Source organism: Procambarus clarkii, chromosome 24 (genome assembly GCF_040958095.1).
Source record: "Procambarus clarkii isolate CNS0578487 chromosome 24, FALCON_Pclarkii_2.0, whole genome shotgun sequence".
Lineage (NCBI taxonomy): Eukaryota > Metazoa > Arthropoda > Malacostraca > Decapoda > Cambaridae > Procambarus > Procambarus clarkii.
The window spans coordinates 15386030-15401029 of NC_091173.1; the positions used below are offsets into that span (position 1 = coordinate 15386030).

General features: G+C 46.5%; 1 protein-coding gene across 1 annotated transcript in view; it reads right to left on the reverse strand.

The window, feature by feature from the left end:
* The window catches only part of LOC123748549 (discoidin domain-containing receptor 2), a 318778-nt gene that overhangs the window by 175240 nt on the left and 128538 nt on the right, over positions 1–15000 (reverse strand). Inside the window, exons 2-3 of the mRNA XM_069330646.1 lie at positions 9079–9696; positions 1063–1165 (exon numbers count right to left, since the gene is read on the reverse strand). Coding sequence (XP_069186747.1) covers positions 1063–1165; positions 9079–9211 — 236 coding nt within the window. The 5' untranslated portion in view covers positions 9212–9696. The remainder of the gene's footprint in view (positions 1–1062; positions 1166–9078; positions 9697–15000) is intronic.

Consider the following 15000-nt stretch of genomic DNA (forward strand, 5'->3'; position numbering starts at 1 on the left):
TGTAGACAGCTGCCAACACCACATGTAGACACCTGTCAACACCACATGTAGACACCTGTCAACACCACATGTAGACAGCTGTCAACACCACATGTAGACACCTGCCCACACCACACGTAGACAGCTGCCAACACCACATGTAGACACCTGCCAACATCACAAGTTAAATAAACAATTACGTGTCGTTAAAGGAGGTAGTCAGAGTGGGCCAATAATTTAACCATGTATTTCAAATTAAGTCATTCCTTTGTCGGGATAATTGGTGATGCAAGCGCTTGAGCGTCGACGACGATGGTTTATGGAGGCAGATGTGGCCACTCAGGGCAGCACAAGCGCTTCCTTCAACAACTACAAGAACCTCAAAGACTCCCATCAAAAAAATGTTTGTCAGATGCCTCCTCTTCATATCAATACATCAAATACATTTAACCAAAAAAATTGTGTGATATATATATATATATATATATATATATATATATATATATATATATATATATATATATATATATATATATATATATATTAATATTCAAAACAATACTAAGATACTTTTCGTTTTAGCTTCTATAAACATCTGGTTAATTAATCAAATGAATTAACAGAGGACGAGAGAGAGAGAGAGAGAGAGAGAGAGAGAGAGAGAGAGAGAGAGAGAGAGAGAGAGAGAGAGAGAGAGAGAGAGAGAGAGAGAGAGGTAGAGAGAGAGAGAGAGAGAGGGAGAGAGAGAGAGAGGGAGAGAGAGAGAGAGGGAGAGAGAGAGAGAGAGAGAGAGAGAGAGAGAGAGAGAGAGAGAGAGAGAGAGAGAGAGAGAGAGAGAGAGAGAGAGAGAGAGAGAGAGAGAGAGAGAGAGAGAGAGAGGTAGAGAGAGAGAGAGAGAGAGAGAGAGAGAGAGAGAGAGAGAGAGAGAGAGAGAGAGAGAGAGAGAGAGAGAGAGAGAGAGAGAGAGAGAGAGGTAGAGAGAGAGAGAGAGAGAGAGAGAGAGAGAGAGAGAGAGAGAGAGAGAGAGAGAGAGAGAGAGAGAGAGAGAGAGAGAGAGAGAGAGAGAGCACCATATCACCTTACCTGGCATTGTGGGGACCAACAATGTGGTCATGGGAGGACGAGGCGGTGATGGCCTCGTCAGGGATGTCTCCAGACTCCATGCCCAGGTCCCCGCCACAGTCCTCTGCCCCAGGGGGGGGGGGGGAGAAGGGAGAGAAGCAACACAATCAACAATCAACAATCAACAATCCTGCCCCCTGCATGCATCACACAATCACAACTGAATACCATCACTCTTTCCTAATCTTATTAATTAATTTTCTTATTCAAGATTTATTATTTAATGTTATTTAGGATTTAACTTTGATGAGATTTGATGAGAACCTTTGATGCTAAACTGTTTATGATTAAGGCAAATGTAATTAAAAATGAATGTCTTAATTAATGTTATTAATGAATGATAATGATTCAGAAATTAATCCTTAGTAATGCATAATAATTACTACTGAATTATTAAATTATTTTAAGAAGAAATAATGGTTAGCAAAGTCAAGACGCAAGAAGAAAAACAGAGACAAACCCGTAAAATGGTTTAAAGATAACCTAAAAGAATTTCTTTTATTATCTGTTAGAAAGAAAATGGCAAATCAGATAACGACGTTTAAAAAAATCTTTTCTCTCTCTCATTTCTTGAATTCAATCACTCGCGACAATGGAAAGTGGCCTTAATGGACTCCAAGGTGTCCTACTACCTCAAGACGATCACTGGAGTAATTCGTCGTCACGTGCTCGGGCGCTTGAGACCCCTGAATGAAGCTTGTGTTTACTACGCTCACCTGACTGAGAATTAAATCCAACACGTGTTGAATGAACGACGGAATGTTTTGTTTTCCGCAATCAGCTGGATGGAGGAGGTAACACGGACGATCTGAATGAATAACGAGCGGAAGGAACGTATTGCAAAACATTCTTGATCTTCCGCCTGCCGTATCGAAAGTCGAATATGTAACTCCAGTGATTGATTACATTACGGAATGCCTGCGTTTCCGCAGTCAGCTGAACAAGCTTTAATACGCCCCGCTCCTGAATAAATCTCAGAGTGATTCTATTTAGCTCGTTAGCTGATCTCACGAGTCAATAATAATACAAGGCATCAGACTGGATAATTCAACATATTCTCTTGCTAACTACCAATTAGAATATTATCGGATTTGTTATTTTTAACATTGCCGAGAGTAAAATTAATATTTGAAGAGGACGTGAATGAATGGCTGAACCTCCTTGTGTACTACGTTAAGTTGGATCAGAAGTCCGCATGCCTTTGTTTACGCGATCAGCTGATCGACATGAAGATAAACACGTTTGCAACAGGTCTGTCTTGGTTGTAAAGTGACGCTAGGCTAAATCCCTCCAGAATTATATTTCACAACATAATCATTCCCAGCAGAATAATAATTCGCAACAATTATAATTCCCATCGGAATACGAAATCCCAACAGAATAATAATTCCCATCAGGATAATAATTCCCATCATTGTAATAATTCTAAGCACAATAATTCCAAACATAGTAAAAATTACTCTAAACACCCTCCAGTTCTACACATGATAATTCGCGATAATCCAAAGAGAAAGTGACAGCATCAGATGAAATAGAAAGTCGTTGATGATCATTCGCAAATAACTCCCGACAATCCCATGCAAGGCGCATGGCTCCCACGTTACTCTTCCGATTTGACGAATAACTCACGATAATTTATGATAAATTATGATAATCCCGTAGAGCGCGCACCGGCCAGAAATTATAACTGCATTAATGTTTGGAGTTGCAATAAAGAGCTGACACAGCTATGAGAGGCGACGTGACCGTGCTGCTCTGAGTTATGGCTGTAATAAATCATGCCGCTGCTCCTGTCCGCGCGCTCCAGAGGCGGGAAAAAAAATATCTCACGGGTATGACGCCATCACTGTACGTTGATTGGTCCTTGCCCGCCATCATGGTGTACGTTGATTGGTCCTTGCCCGCCATCATGGTGTACGTTGATTGGTCCTGGCCCGCCATCATGGTGTACGTTGATTGGTCCTTGCCCGCCATCATGGTGTACGTTGATTGGTCCTTGCCCGCATCATGGTGTACGTTGATTGGTCCTTGCCCGCCATCATGGTGTACGTTGATTGGTCCTTGCCCCGCCATCATGGTGTACGTTGATTGGTCCTTGCCCGCCATCATGGTGTACGTTGATTGGTCCTTGCCCGCCATCATGGTGTACATTTATTAGTCCTTTTTTTTACCCACATTGGCGTACGTTGGTTGGTTATTTAACCACCCTAGTGTCCGCTGATTGGCCCTTTCTCATCCTGGCGAACGATCCTTTGTTCTCGTTGCGTGCAAACATTAGAACTACCCCCATGTTCCCTGCAATTCGCCCTAATGACGCGAAGTCAAAACTACCAATCATAAAGGGTCCTTTCGGTGCATATTTTGATGATTAATTGGTCCAAACCAACATAAACACACTTTCAAATCCCATTAAATGTTGAGAAACTTGAAATTAAAAAGTTCGAGGATTTCTTCGTTGATGTCAGAAAAATATTGTAGTGCGGGCACTTGAGGCCGTCACTCGGAGGCCCTCAGAGGCACCCAGAGGCCCTCAGAGGCACCCAGAGGCCCCCACAGGCCCTCAGTGGCACCCAGACGCACCCAGAGGCACCCAGAGGCCCTCAGAGGCACCCAGAGGCACCTAGAGGCCCCTCAGAGGCACCCAGAGGCCCTCAGAGGCACCCAGAGGCACCCAGAGGCACCCAGAGGCCCCCACAGGCCCTCAGAGGCACCCAGACGCACCCAGAGGCACCCAGAGGCCCTCAGAGGCACCCAGAGGCACCCAGAGGCCCCTCAGAGGCACCCAGAGGCCCTCAGAGGCACCCAGAGGCACCCAGAGGCCCTCAGAGGCCCTCAGAGGCACCCAGAGGCACCCAGAGGCACCCGGTGCTGGCCCAGCCCGTCCTCTAAACAAAGGCCAAAGTCCATTCCATGCTCCCGTCAAACCCCCCCCCCCCCCCCCCCCCGTTTATGAATGAAAACCGGTTTACACACGACTCACAACTGCAGACGTCCGAACACTTCCGGAACAAGTGCTTCACTGACGACTTTTGTTCGAACCCCAACGCTGTAAAGGCGTCACCCACGTACTACAAATACAAATAATCGCCAACAGAACCTAGAGACCTAACCTAACCTAACCAGTGTCTAAATATTCACGATATACTAATAAATAATAATTTTATTTGCTTATTTATTTATTTATTAATTTATATATACAAGAGTTCTTTCATTCTTGTACAGCCACTAGTACGCGTAGCGTTTCGGGCAGGTTCTTAATCCTATGTTTCCTGAAATACGACCCCACGAAAAATCGTTTAACAACCAGATACCCATTTTACTGTTGAGTTAAACAGAGGCTACAGTTAAGGATTGGCGCCCAGTAAATCCTCCCCGGCCAGGATTCGAACCCAGGACAAAGCGTTCGCGAGCGTCTTAACCACTTCACCACGGGGACTGCTAAAAATTAATTTATATTTGAGAAAACTTCTGTTTTGAATAAACAGAATGTTAAAATTTATGAATACATCTTTGGGGTCGACCGCTGGATGGAATGGACTTGGTTTGAGGACAGGTTGGCTGGCCGCGTGGTGGTATAGCACTAAGCAAGGGGAGGCAGGGGGCTAAAATCGGGGTGGTAATTGATATTAAAAGCCAGAGTGGCATTAAATGTATATATATATAAAGTGTGTGTGTGTGTGTGTGTGTGTGTGTGTGTGTGTGTGTGTGTGTGTGTGTGTGTGTGTGTGTGTGAGTGTGTGTGTGTGTGTGTGTGTGTGTGTGTGTGTGTGTGTGTGTGTGTGTGTGTGTGTGTGTGTGTGTGTGTGTGTGTGTGTGTGTGTGTGTGTGTGTCCTTTCTATTCTCATAAAATTCCTGTTGTCATATGCAAAGGATGATACGGTACTGGTCCTTGTCGCTGTGTGGTACGAGGGCGCGTACTACAGCAAGCACAGTTTTCCTGGCGGACTGACTCTTTCACGGTGGATGATCAGGATTTTACTTAATTAACTGTTTGAGTTCTGTTCGTCCGATGGGAAATTAAAGACACATTTTTTCAACTTTGTCATTTATTCTATTCGTGCACAATTTCCGGTCAATTATACCATGGTCACATCTGTCGACAGTTTCAGCATTATATATCAGTGTTTTGTTTGTCTTCCATGGCATCCAGGGTTACGTCATGGTGTTCTAATAGATGTGAGAGGCCGGACCTCTCACAACGGACCTCTCATAGCGGTCCTCTCATAACGGACCTCTCACAACGGACTTCTCATAGCGGTCCTCTCACAACGGACCTCTCACAACGGACCTCTCATAGCGGTCCTCTCACAACGGACCTCTCATAACGGACTTCTCATAACGGACCTCTCATAGCGGACCTCTCATAACGGACCTCTCATCAAGGACCGCTCTGGGAGTGAGGGATCGCCTACTGTGGTGACGGGGGGGGGGGGGGTGACACTGGCAGCTAGGTTCTATCTTCATGTAATGTTTAAGGCCTTAGTGGCGCTTTGCATTGTTGATAGCGGGAGGGGGACAGACATGGTGGCTATGGCACCTTCAAGTCCATTGGGGGTTAGGGGGTAAAACTTCGACTCCATATCTGAAATATGAGTCGATGATGGTATCTGGTTCATGATGAATTCATTTGACTTGTGTGTGAGGGGGGAGGCACTTTGTTTCTCATTTGACTAAAATGGTGGTAACGTCTTGCCATTCTATATTTATTCATGCTAAAAAAATATTTTAGTGTGTAGAGTTGTAAATGTTTTCATAATGCTTTGGAGCAAATTTAAGTTTCGTTCGCCTAATTTCTTTTATAAAAAATGTTTTACAGACTCTAAAACAAAACAGAAAACGTTTTGGAACGATATTTAGCTATACATGGAATGTTTCTGCATTTCTTTTCCCCTGTTCATATCTGCATGTTCCGTTTTTCATTCCTAATTGCCCAAGTTTACATATACTCCCCCATGCATACTATCAGCAAGTTCCGGAATCCGGTTTGATTTCTTTTTTTCTTGGTCTGAATTTACAGCACAGTTTGGGCGCTGTACTGGTAGCTGGAACCGAAGCTTCAACGGGTTCATTTCGTTACTCAGTTTCCTTATTTTGATTCAGAAATGTAATATCGTCCATCTTTATCCTCTACCAGTACAATGTCATTGCCTGTTCATCTGTGTGTTTACATACCTCAGTGTCAGTTACGTTTTTTAGTACAGATGATTAAAGGTTTTGAGCAGGACAATCTTCCTCAGTCAATGGTATTATACTCAGTTCTGTCTCTGGTGTAGTCCCCCCTCCTTACTGACACGTGTTCTAACTCAATCTCTGGAGAATCTCCAGAGATTGCAAGTTCTGCATTGCAAGATTGGATCTACAATCTCCTGACGGAAGGTTGCTGTGAAAGTCAAATGAAAACCTATTCAAAATGGTTGTAAGTCAGTTTTTTACTTAAAGTCTTGGGATGGAGAATGTGTCTTACAAGAACACTATCGTTTCTAAGACACTGAGGTGTTGAGAACATAACAACGTAAGAACATTGTTAGAAATAAACGCAACTTGAATACAAGCTCATTCATACGCCAGTCTGACCTACGCTTGAAACACACCGGGAACTCGGCAATGTGTTCCATAAATGAATATATATGCTAAAGAGTATACGATCATCCCCTGGGTGTGTGTGTGTGTGTGTGTGTGTGTGTGTGTGTGTGTGTGTGTGTGTGTGTGTGTGTGTGTGTGTGTGTGTGTGTGTGTGTGTGTGTGTGTGTGTGTGTGTGTGTGTGTGTGTGTGTGTGTGTGTGTGTACTCACTTTCGTAGTGGTACCAAACAATTCCTAACAGCTTATTCCATCCGTTTGAAAACATCGCGGCTCGTTAAAAGGATTAGACAAAAATATACCGTAATTTTTAGAACTGAGGTAATTAAGGACTCTAATGAGGCGGCCAATTCACGGCAATGAAGTTCTCAGAAAAAACAAATATTACATAACTGCATGAACTCGAATAGTAATGGTCGGTGTAACTATTAAACAGTTATTCCCACTATTAAATTCAATCAATTTAAATCAACACTAAATCAATAAACCTAACTGTTCCGTAATCACTAACATACCTACAATAAATTCCCAATTATTTTCCCCCACACAAAGCAAGCAGTAAAGTGTGGGTGTCAGAGACTGGGCCGCGGGGACACTAATGATCCCAGGAACTACATTAAGGGGGGGGGGAAGTAAGGCCAGGACTCTCCTCCGTCAAGTTAACAAAACTCTCACGCCGCCGGCTTCATGTCCCCGCCGAGGCCACTAGAGATGTGGTGGCCCTCAGGTAAATTCAGGAAAACTAATGAAGATTGTGTTTGGAGGTAAGATAATTTAAAATGAGCATCACGTAAATAAATTTAGATTAGACAATACGTTGCTCTTACATCACTGTACAGTAATGAGATAAGGACTTGACTGGTCAATATTCGCGGTCAATAATATTGACCGGTCAATAATATTGACTGGTCAATAATACTGACTGGTCAATAATACTGACTGGTCAATAATAGTGACTGGTCAATAATACTGATTGGTCAATATTATTGACTCGTCAATAATATTGACTGGTCAATAATACTGACTGGTCAATAATATTGACTGGTCAATAATACTGACTGGTCAATAATACTGACTGGTCAATAATATTGACTGGTCAATAATATTGACTGGTCAATAATACTGACTGGTCAATAATACTGACTGGTCAATAATATTGACTGGTCAATAATACTGACTGGTCAATAATACTGACTGGTCAATAATACTGACTGGTCAATAATATTGACTGGTCAATAATACTGACTGGTCAATAATACTGACTGGTCAATAATATTGACTGGTCAATAATACTGACTGGTCAATAATATTGACTGGTCAATAATACTGACTGGTCAATAATATTGACTGGTCAATAATACTGACTGGTCAATAATACTGACTGGTCAATAATACTGACTGATCAATAATACTGACTGGTCAATAATACTGACTGGTCAATAATACTGACTGGTCAATAATACTGACTGGTCAATAATATTAACTGGTCAATAATACTGACTGGTCAATAATACTGACTGGCCAATAATACTGACTGGTCAATAATATTGACTGGTCAATAATACTGACTGGTCAATAATATTGACTGGTCAATAATACTGACTGGTCAATAATATTGACTGGTCAATAATATAACTGTGGGACCTGGGAACAGTTACCAGGGAGTGTGTGACCTGGAAATAAGATCCTTGACTGCAATATGTAACAGTTTACACATTTGAATGAGGACGAAGGAAAATGGCTAACGAAGTTTGCCTTAAGGGGATGCGGAGAAAACTTTAACCCATTAGCGAGGGCTGACTTACCTACTCCGGGGACGACTCTTAGAAATATACCAAATATGTTTAGAGGAGTTCGAATTTCCTCGCAGTAATTACGTAAAAAAAATCACTGTAAATTCATTATGTATTCCTGAACTACTTTGTTGTCTATAAGACTCGACCCGTAACGTTTAACTTTCAAGAAGATTGTATATAAATATGTCTCCAGATGTTGATAATGAATGCTAAGATTATTAATGATCTATGGCTCATAATGCCGTTCAAATCTCTATCAAAATCAGGCAAATATGGCTATCAGTGGCATCTCGTTGCAAGTTGTTTTCCCGGCGAATACGTTAGAGTACGTTATTTTACGTTACTTATATTTAAATTCAAAAATTCAACCTGTATTCAAACTGTACGGCATTCTATATGCACGTATCTAAAACGTTCAGCGCCCAATCGAATTGTATCAAATATATATATAAGGGTAGGGATTGCTTTGCTTTGCATATGTATAGTAAGCATCTGAACCATCTAAGATTAGGCCATTTAAATCATTTTAACGGTGTAAAAGCTGGCTCTAAGTCTGAGAAAACGGAAGAGGAGGATGAAGAAGGCGGGAAGCCATACTCACCAAGCCAGAGGGCGGCGACGCAGTGACGACTCAGCACCAGCAGGAGGACGAGCACCAGCAGGAGGAGTCTGGGCAGGAGGCGCACCCCCACCAGGCCCTTCCCGAGACCCCGCCTCTGGATCTCGGTCTCCATGGCCTCGTCCAGCGGCGACCTCTTGCGCTCGGTGCTGGATCTCGCAGGAGCGGCCTCGATCACCACACACGCACCATGGCTTCGATTACCAGTGTCCTCGGGTGTTGCGGCCTCGCTGCTCACCACACGCTCATCGTGACCTCGGTCTCGCCAGTGCCGCCCACCACTCACACACTCGCCAGAGGGCGTAGCGTGCAGCACCCGCAGGAGAGCCTCTGCGTCAGACTCATCCCTCACCTCGTCAGCAGCGGGCTCTGGGGCTTCCACTGGAGGCTTCCCATCAGTCTTACTCTAGCCTCCAGCTGGCACCTGGCTCCTCCCGGCACTACCTCCCTATAGGCACTGTCTCGCTGCACCAACGATAGTTCCCTCCGGTGATTACGGCCATATGCACTCGCTTATTTCTTCAGCTTTAACTAAACCAATAAAATCCTCACCCCCAAAATATATATATGTTTTCAAGTAAGTCTTTCTACCCTGTTTCACTGAAAGGATATAACAAATTATTAATTCTCCTAGCACCATATTTTCTCTTGATATATGAAAACATTTGTGCCAATCAAATACACATTTTATTTATCAACATTAGTCAACTTTTTCCACCACATATAAAACTAATATTACTGCTGCTTCTATCAATATGTTCACTAGTACTGCTAACGTAACTATTACAACTGATGATGTTATTACAACTACCACACCATAACTACCACCATAACCACCACAACTACCACTACCACTACACAAATAAAATTACAAAAACGTTATGTATCAATAAGAAAAATCAGCAGAAACCCAGATGAGGATTCGAACCCGCACACATTGACCTCCCAAGCACACACCCTAACCAACTCGACCACGACATGCTGCAAACAATGCAACTTGGGATTCAAATGAATCCTCATTTTCTTACTACCACCATTATCACTACCACTATTTCTGCTGCTGGTAGTCTACCAGAACAAGATGCCATTGTCCCTATGGTGCAGTTATAGCACATTCCACCCCCTGCACCTTCGATCGCGATTTCGTTTGGGTTCGAACCCTGAGCAGGGGAAAGTTGACTCGGTGCCAATCCTTATAGCCAGCAGTAGCTGAGAACCTGGTTGTAAACCCGTTGACCGGTCATGCTCCAGGGAGAACTAGTAGGGAAAGCTCTAAGCCTGCTCATATATAAACACTGTAATTACTACTGATAATAAAGCTAAATGAAGTGTTATATGAAGTACAAGCATATACATGGATCCTTTAGGGTAATTAGGATGCCACACTAACGAGCAAATTACCCTCCCTCATGAGACTATGAGCCTCAGTACCACCCACGCCAGGCTGGTTGACCACAAGGGCGGCATCAGTGGTGCCACATCACTCCTCCCGCCACTCTCTATAATTAGTGCATTGTGCCGCTGACAGCTTTATGTTTTCCCGTCGCCCGCACCTGGCAACACTGTCCTGTACTGTCACCCCCCTCCCCTCCCCTCCCTCCCCCTCCTTGTTCACTGTCCCTGGGCACTGTCCTGTCACCCCCTCCCTCCCCCCTCCTTGTTCACTGTCCCTGGGCACTGTCCTGTCACCCCCTCCCTCCCTCCCTTGTTTACTGTCCCTGGGCACTGTCCTGTCACCCCCTCCTTGTTCACTGTCCCTGGGCACTGTCCTGTCACCCCCTCCCTCCCTCCCTTGTTTACTGTCCCTGGGCACTGTCCTGTCACCCCCTCCCTCCCCCCTCCTTGTTCACTGTCCCTGGGCACTGTCCTGTCACCCCCTCCCTCCCCCCTCCTTGTTCACTGTCCCTGGGCACTGTCCTGTCACCCCCTCCCTTCCCCTTTGTTTACTGTCCCTGGGCACTGTCCTGTCACCCCCTCCCTCCCCCCTCCTTGTTCACTGTCCCTGGGCACTGTCCTGTCACCCCCTCCCTCCCTCCCTTGTTTACTGTCCCTGGGCACTGTCCTGTCACCCCCTCCCTCCCCCCTCCTTGTTCACTGTCCCTGGGCACTGTCCTGTCACCCCCTCCCTCCCTCCCTTGTTTACTGTCCCTGGGCACTGTCCTGTCACCCCCTCCCTCCCCCTCCTTGTTCACTGTCCCTGGGCACTGTCCTGTCACCCCCTCCCTCCCCCTCCTTGTTCACTGTCCCTGGGCACTGTCCTGTCACCCCCTCCCTCCCTCCCTTGTTTACTGTCCCTGGGCACTGTCCTGTCACCCCCTCCCTCCCCCCTCCTTGTTCACTGTCCCTGGGCACTGTCCTGTCACCCCCTCCCTCCCTCCCTTGTTTACTGTCCCTGGGCACTGTCCTGTCACCCCCTCCCTCCCCCCTCCTTGTTCACTGTCCCTGGGCACTGTCCTGTCACCCCCTCCCTCCCTCCCTTGTTTACTGTCCCTGGGCACTGTCCTGTCACCCCCTCCCTTCCCCTTTGTTTACTGTCCCTGGGCACTGTCCTGTCACCCCCTCCCTCCCTCCCTTGTTTACTGTCACTGGGTACTGTCCTGTGCTGTCACAGCCCCACCACCACCAACACTACCACTATCACCACCACCACCACGACCACCACCACCACCACCACCACCAACAACACTACCAACACCAACACTACCACCACCACCACCACCACCACCACCAACACTACCACCACCACCACTACCACCACCACCACCAACACTACCACCACCACCACCACCACCACCAACACTACCACCACCACCACTACCACCACCACCACCACCACCACCACCATATCACCCTCGGTGGTATTTTTAAACCTAGTTGTCAAGGTTGAGGGCGAGACGGTAGCGTCAACTTGAGTGCTCTAGCTGATACCTCACTCAAGTGCCACCTATGAATTCCTCCAGTTGATAAGTTCTTATAGTAGGGGGGAGGAGGAGGGGAGGTTACTGGTGGGGGTGTTGGAGGAGAGGCGGTTACTGGTGGGGGTGAAAGGAATGAGTGAGATGGTGAGGGAGGAGGTGTAGGAAGTTGTTGAAGGGAGTGAGGCATATGGAGTTACGGGGGGAGGAGGGGGAGGGGTGAGAGGGGGTGTTATGAGTTGGTAGGGGAAGTACTGTGAGGGGTGAGGGAGGGGTGATGAGTATGGTGTGGGTGTGGGGGGTGAGGAAGGAGGGAGTGACTGTGCTTGGTGGCTGTGAGGCTGAGTGAGGAATGAGTATGCTATGGGTGGGGGGGTGGGGGGTGAGGAATTAGAACAGGTGATAGAACTATTCGAGCAAGATGATGAGTGAGCTTAAGATTATGAGTGAAGTCAAGATAATGAGTGAGGTCAAGATTAGAAATGAGGTCGAGGCGATTGGTGGAGGCAGAAGTAGTCCTCTTGATTACATGACTAGTTTACGAAGTCTGGAAGGCTCCTATAACGTGAGAGTAGCAGGCTACTTGACCCGTGAGGGATTAGGTATGAGGGGATGAGGTGTGAGGGGATGAGGTGTGAGGGGATGAGGTGTGAGGGATGAGGTGTGAGGGATGAGGTGTGAGGGATGAGGTCTGCTCCTGCCACCAGGTTAAGCACCTCAATCTGACAGAAATCCCGAACATTTAAGAGAAGTTACTGGCAACGTCGGAAATAATGGTCACTATATGATGGTGGAAGTCGTTGTGGTAGTGATGGTATAGTTTGTGATGGTTGATGGTGTAGTAGTTGTGGTGGTGATGGTGTGGTTGCGGAGGTGATGATGTGGTGGTAGTAGTAGTGGTGGTGGTGGTGGATAACAAGAACTTTCAAACAAGAGATGCCATACCAATGATGATACTCTTTAACACACGTAGTTCTCTCTAGGGTGGAATATTGTTGCATAGAAGCAGCCTCATTCAAAGCTGGTGTAATCGCTGACCTTATGAGCGTGCAGAGAGATCCTTTACTGCAAGAATCCACTCATCAAAACATCTACATTTCAGGGACCTATTCAAATGATTTTATCTAAATTCCCTAGAGCGCAGGCGGGAGAGATACACAATAATCTACACCTGAAAAGCAAACCTGCTTTTCCAAACCTGCACACGGAAATAAAATCACATGAGACCAGGAGGCATGGCAGGATGTGCAGAATACCCCCGCTGAAGAGCAGAGGTGCAATAGATACGCTGAGAGAGAGAACTCTACCAACATCAGAGGCCCGAGACTATTCAACACCCTTCCACTACACATAAGGGGCATAATTGGCCGGCCTCTCACAGTGTTCAAGAAGAGAGCTCGGCAAACACCTTCAAATGATATCTGATCAACCAGGCCAAACAGGAGGCCTGGTCAAAGACCGGGCCGCGGGGGACGTTGATCCTCGGAACCATCACAAGGTAACCACAAGGCAGGCGGTGTATAGTAGTTATGGTAGTAATGGTGTAAGAGTTGTGGTGATGGTGAGTTAGCTGCGACGCTGATGGTGAAATCGGTGTGATGGTGATATTTATTGTGACGAGAAGATGGGCTAATTATTCTCAGAGACAGAGACAGAGACAGAGAGACAGACATAGAAACAGAGATATAAGTGCTCTATAGTCACTCTACATGTGGTCCAGCTCTACAGTCACTCTGGCCAAACAACCAGACACAAGAGCAACATAGAGTCAACATCTGAACGTGAGCTCTGTCCTTCTGTCAACATCACTGTCACCTGGCACCTGGACCCCAGGGCACAAATCTAGAAAACCGACAGCTAAAGCTGAGCAGAAATATATATACACGTTGCTTCGATTTCGGAAACTCGAACAGAGTGATATAGGGACAGATACAAGCGGATGAGCAGAGAGGACAGCAATTGACGGACCGGTAGACAGATTGACAGAGACGCGAGATGGTGGACGGACAGCCCTTTGGATGGACCGGAATACGGACAGAAAGACAGGCCGAAGAACCAACAGTGGGACAGAGAGAAGGACGGTGATGATGACAGCATAAAGCTTCATATGAGACGGGTGGGTCGCACAGACGGCTGATGGCTGTTCTCTCTGGCGATTGCCTGCACGATTCTATAAGAGGCAGAGAGGGACGGAGGGTGACCCTGGAGGGTGACCCTGGAGGCTGACCCCGAAGGGTGACCCCGAAGGATGACCCCAGAAGGCGGGAAGACCCACACATTCTCCTCCTTGCGGCCGTCCACGACCAAACGTTCCCAGTGTCCGGGCGACAGAAGAATCCGAAGATAAACTCCGACAAGCCTCAGTTCCAAGTTGATACATAAATGTTTTATAACTTTTAAAAATTCTGCATTCGTAAATAACTGAAAGGCCAGAACGTTTAACGCGGAGACAGCAGACGTTACGTTCAGTAGTAGTTCACAAGTATTCCACCGACCCAAGAACGACCAGTCGGGAACGAGGGGGGGGACACAGAAGCAGCAGACATTCCTCCCTCCCACCTGCCTCCCCCTGGAGGGAGGGGGAATGGCAGGGGTGAGAAGGAGGAGGGAGTGGGGAGGGGCGGGAAGGACACACACACCTTCGTTAGGCATACATCGCCTCATTGACTCTAATTGCATTATAACCCAACAGCGAAATTATCTGGCGCAGGGTCACCCGAAGTCCCTCCTCCCCTGTTAGCCCCCCCTAGAGGGGGAGAGGTGGGGGGTACGGGGAGAGGGGAGGGAAGGAGGGAGAGAAAGAGACAAGGAAGTTGAGATAAGGGAAAGACGGCAGGTTGGTAGGTAGGGAGAGAGAGCGAAGGAGGTATGGTGAGAGAAAATTAGGGAGAGGGGGAGGGGCGAAAGCAGGGGGATAGGGAGAGAAGGAAGGAGGGAATGAAGGGGGGAAGAGGGTGAGACAGAGAATGGGTTAAGGAGAGTGGAAAGA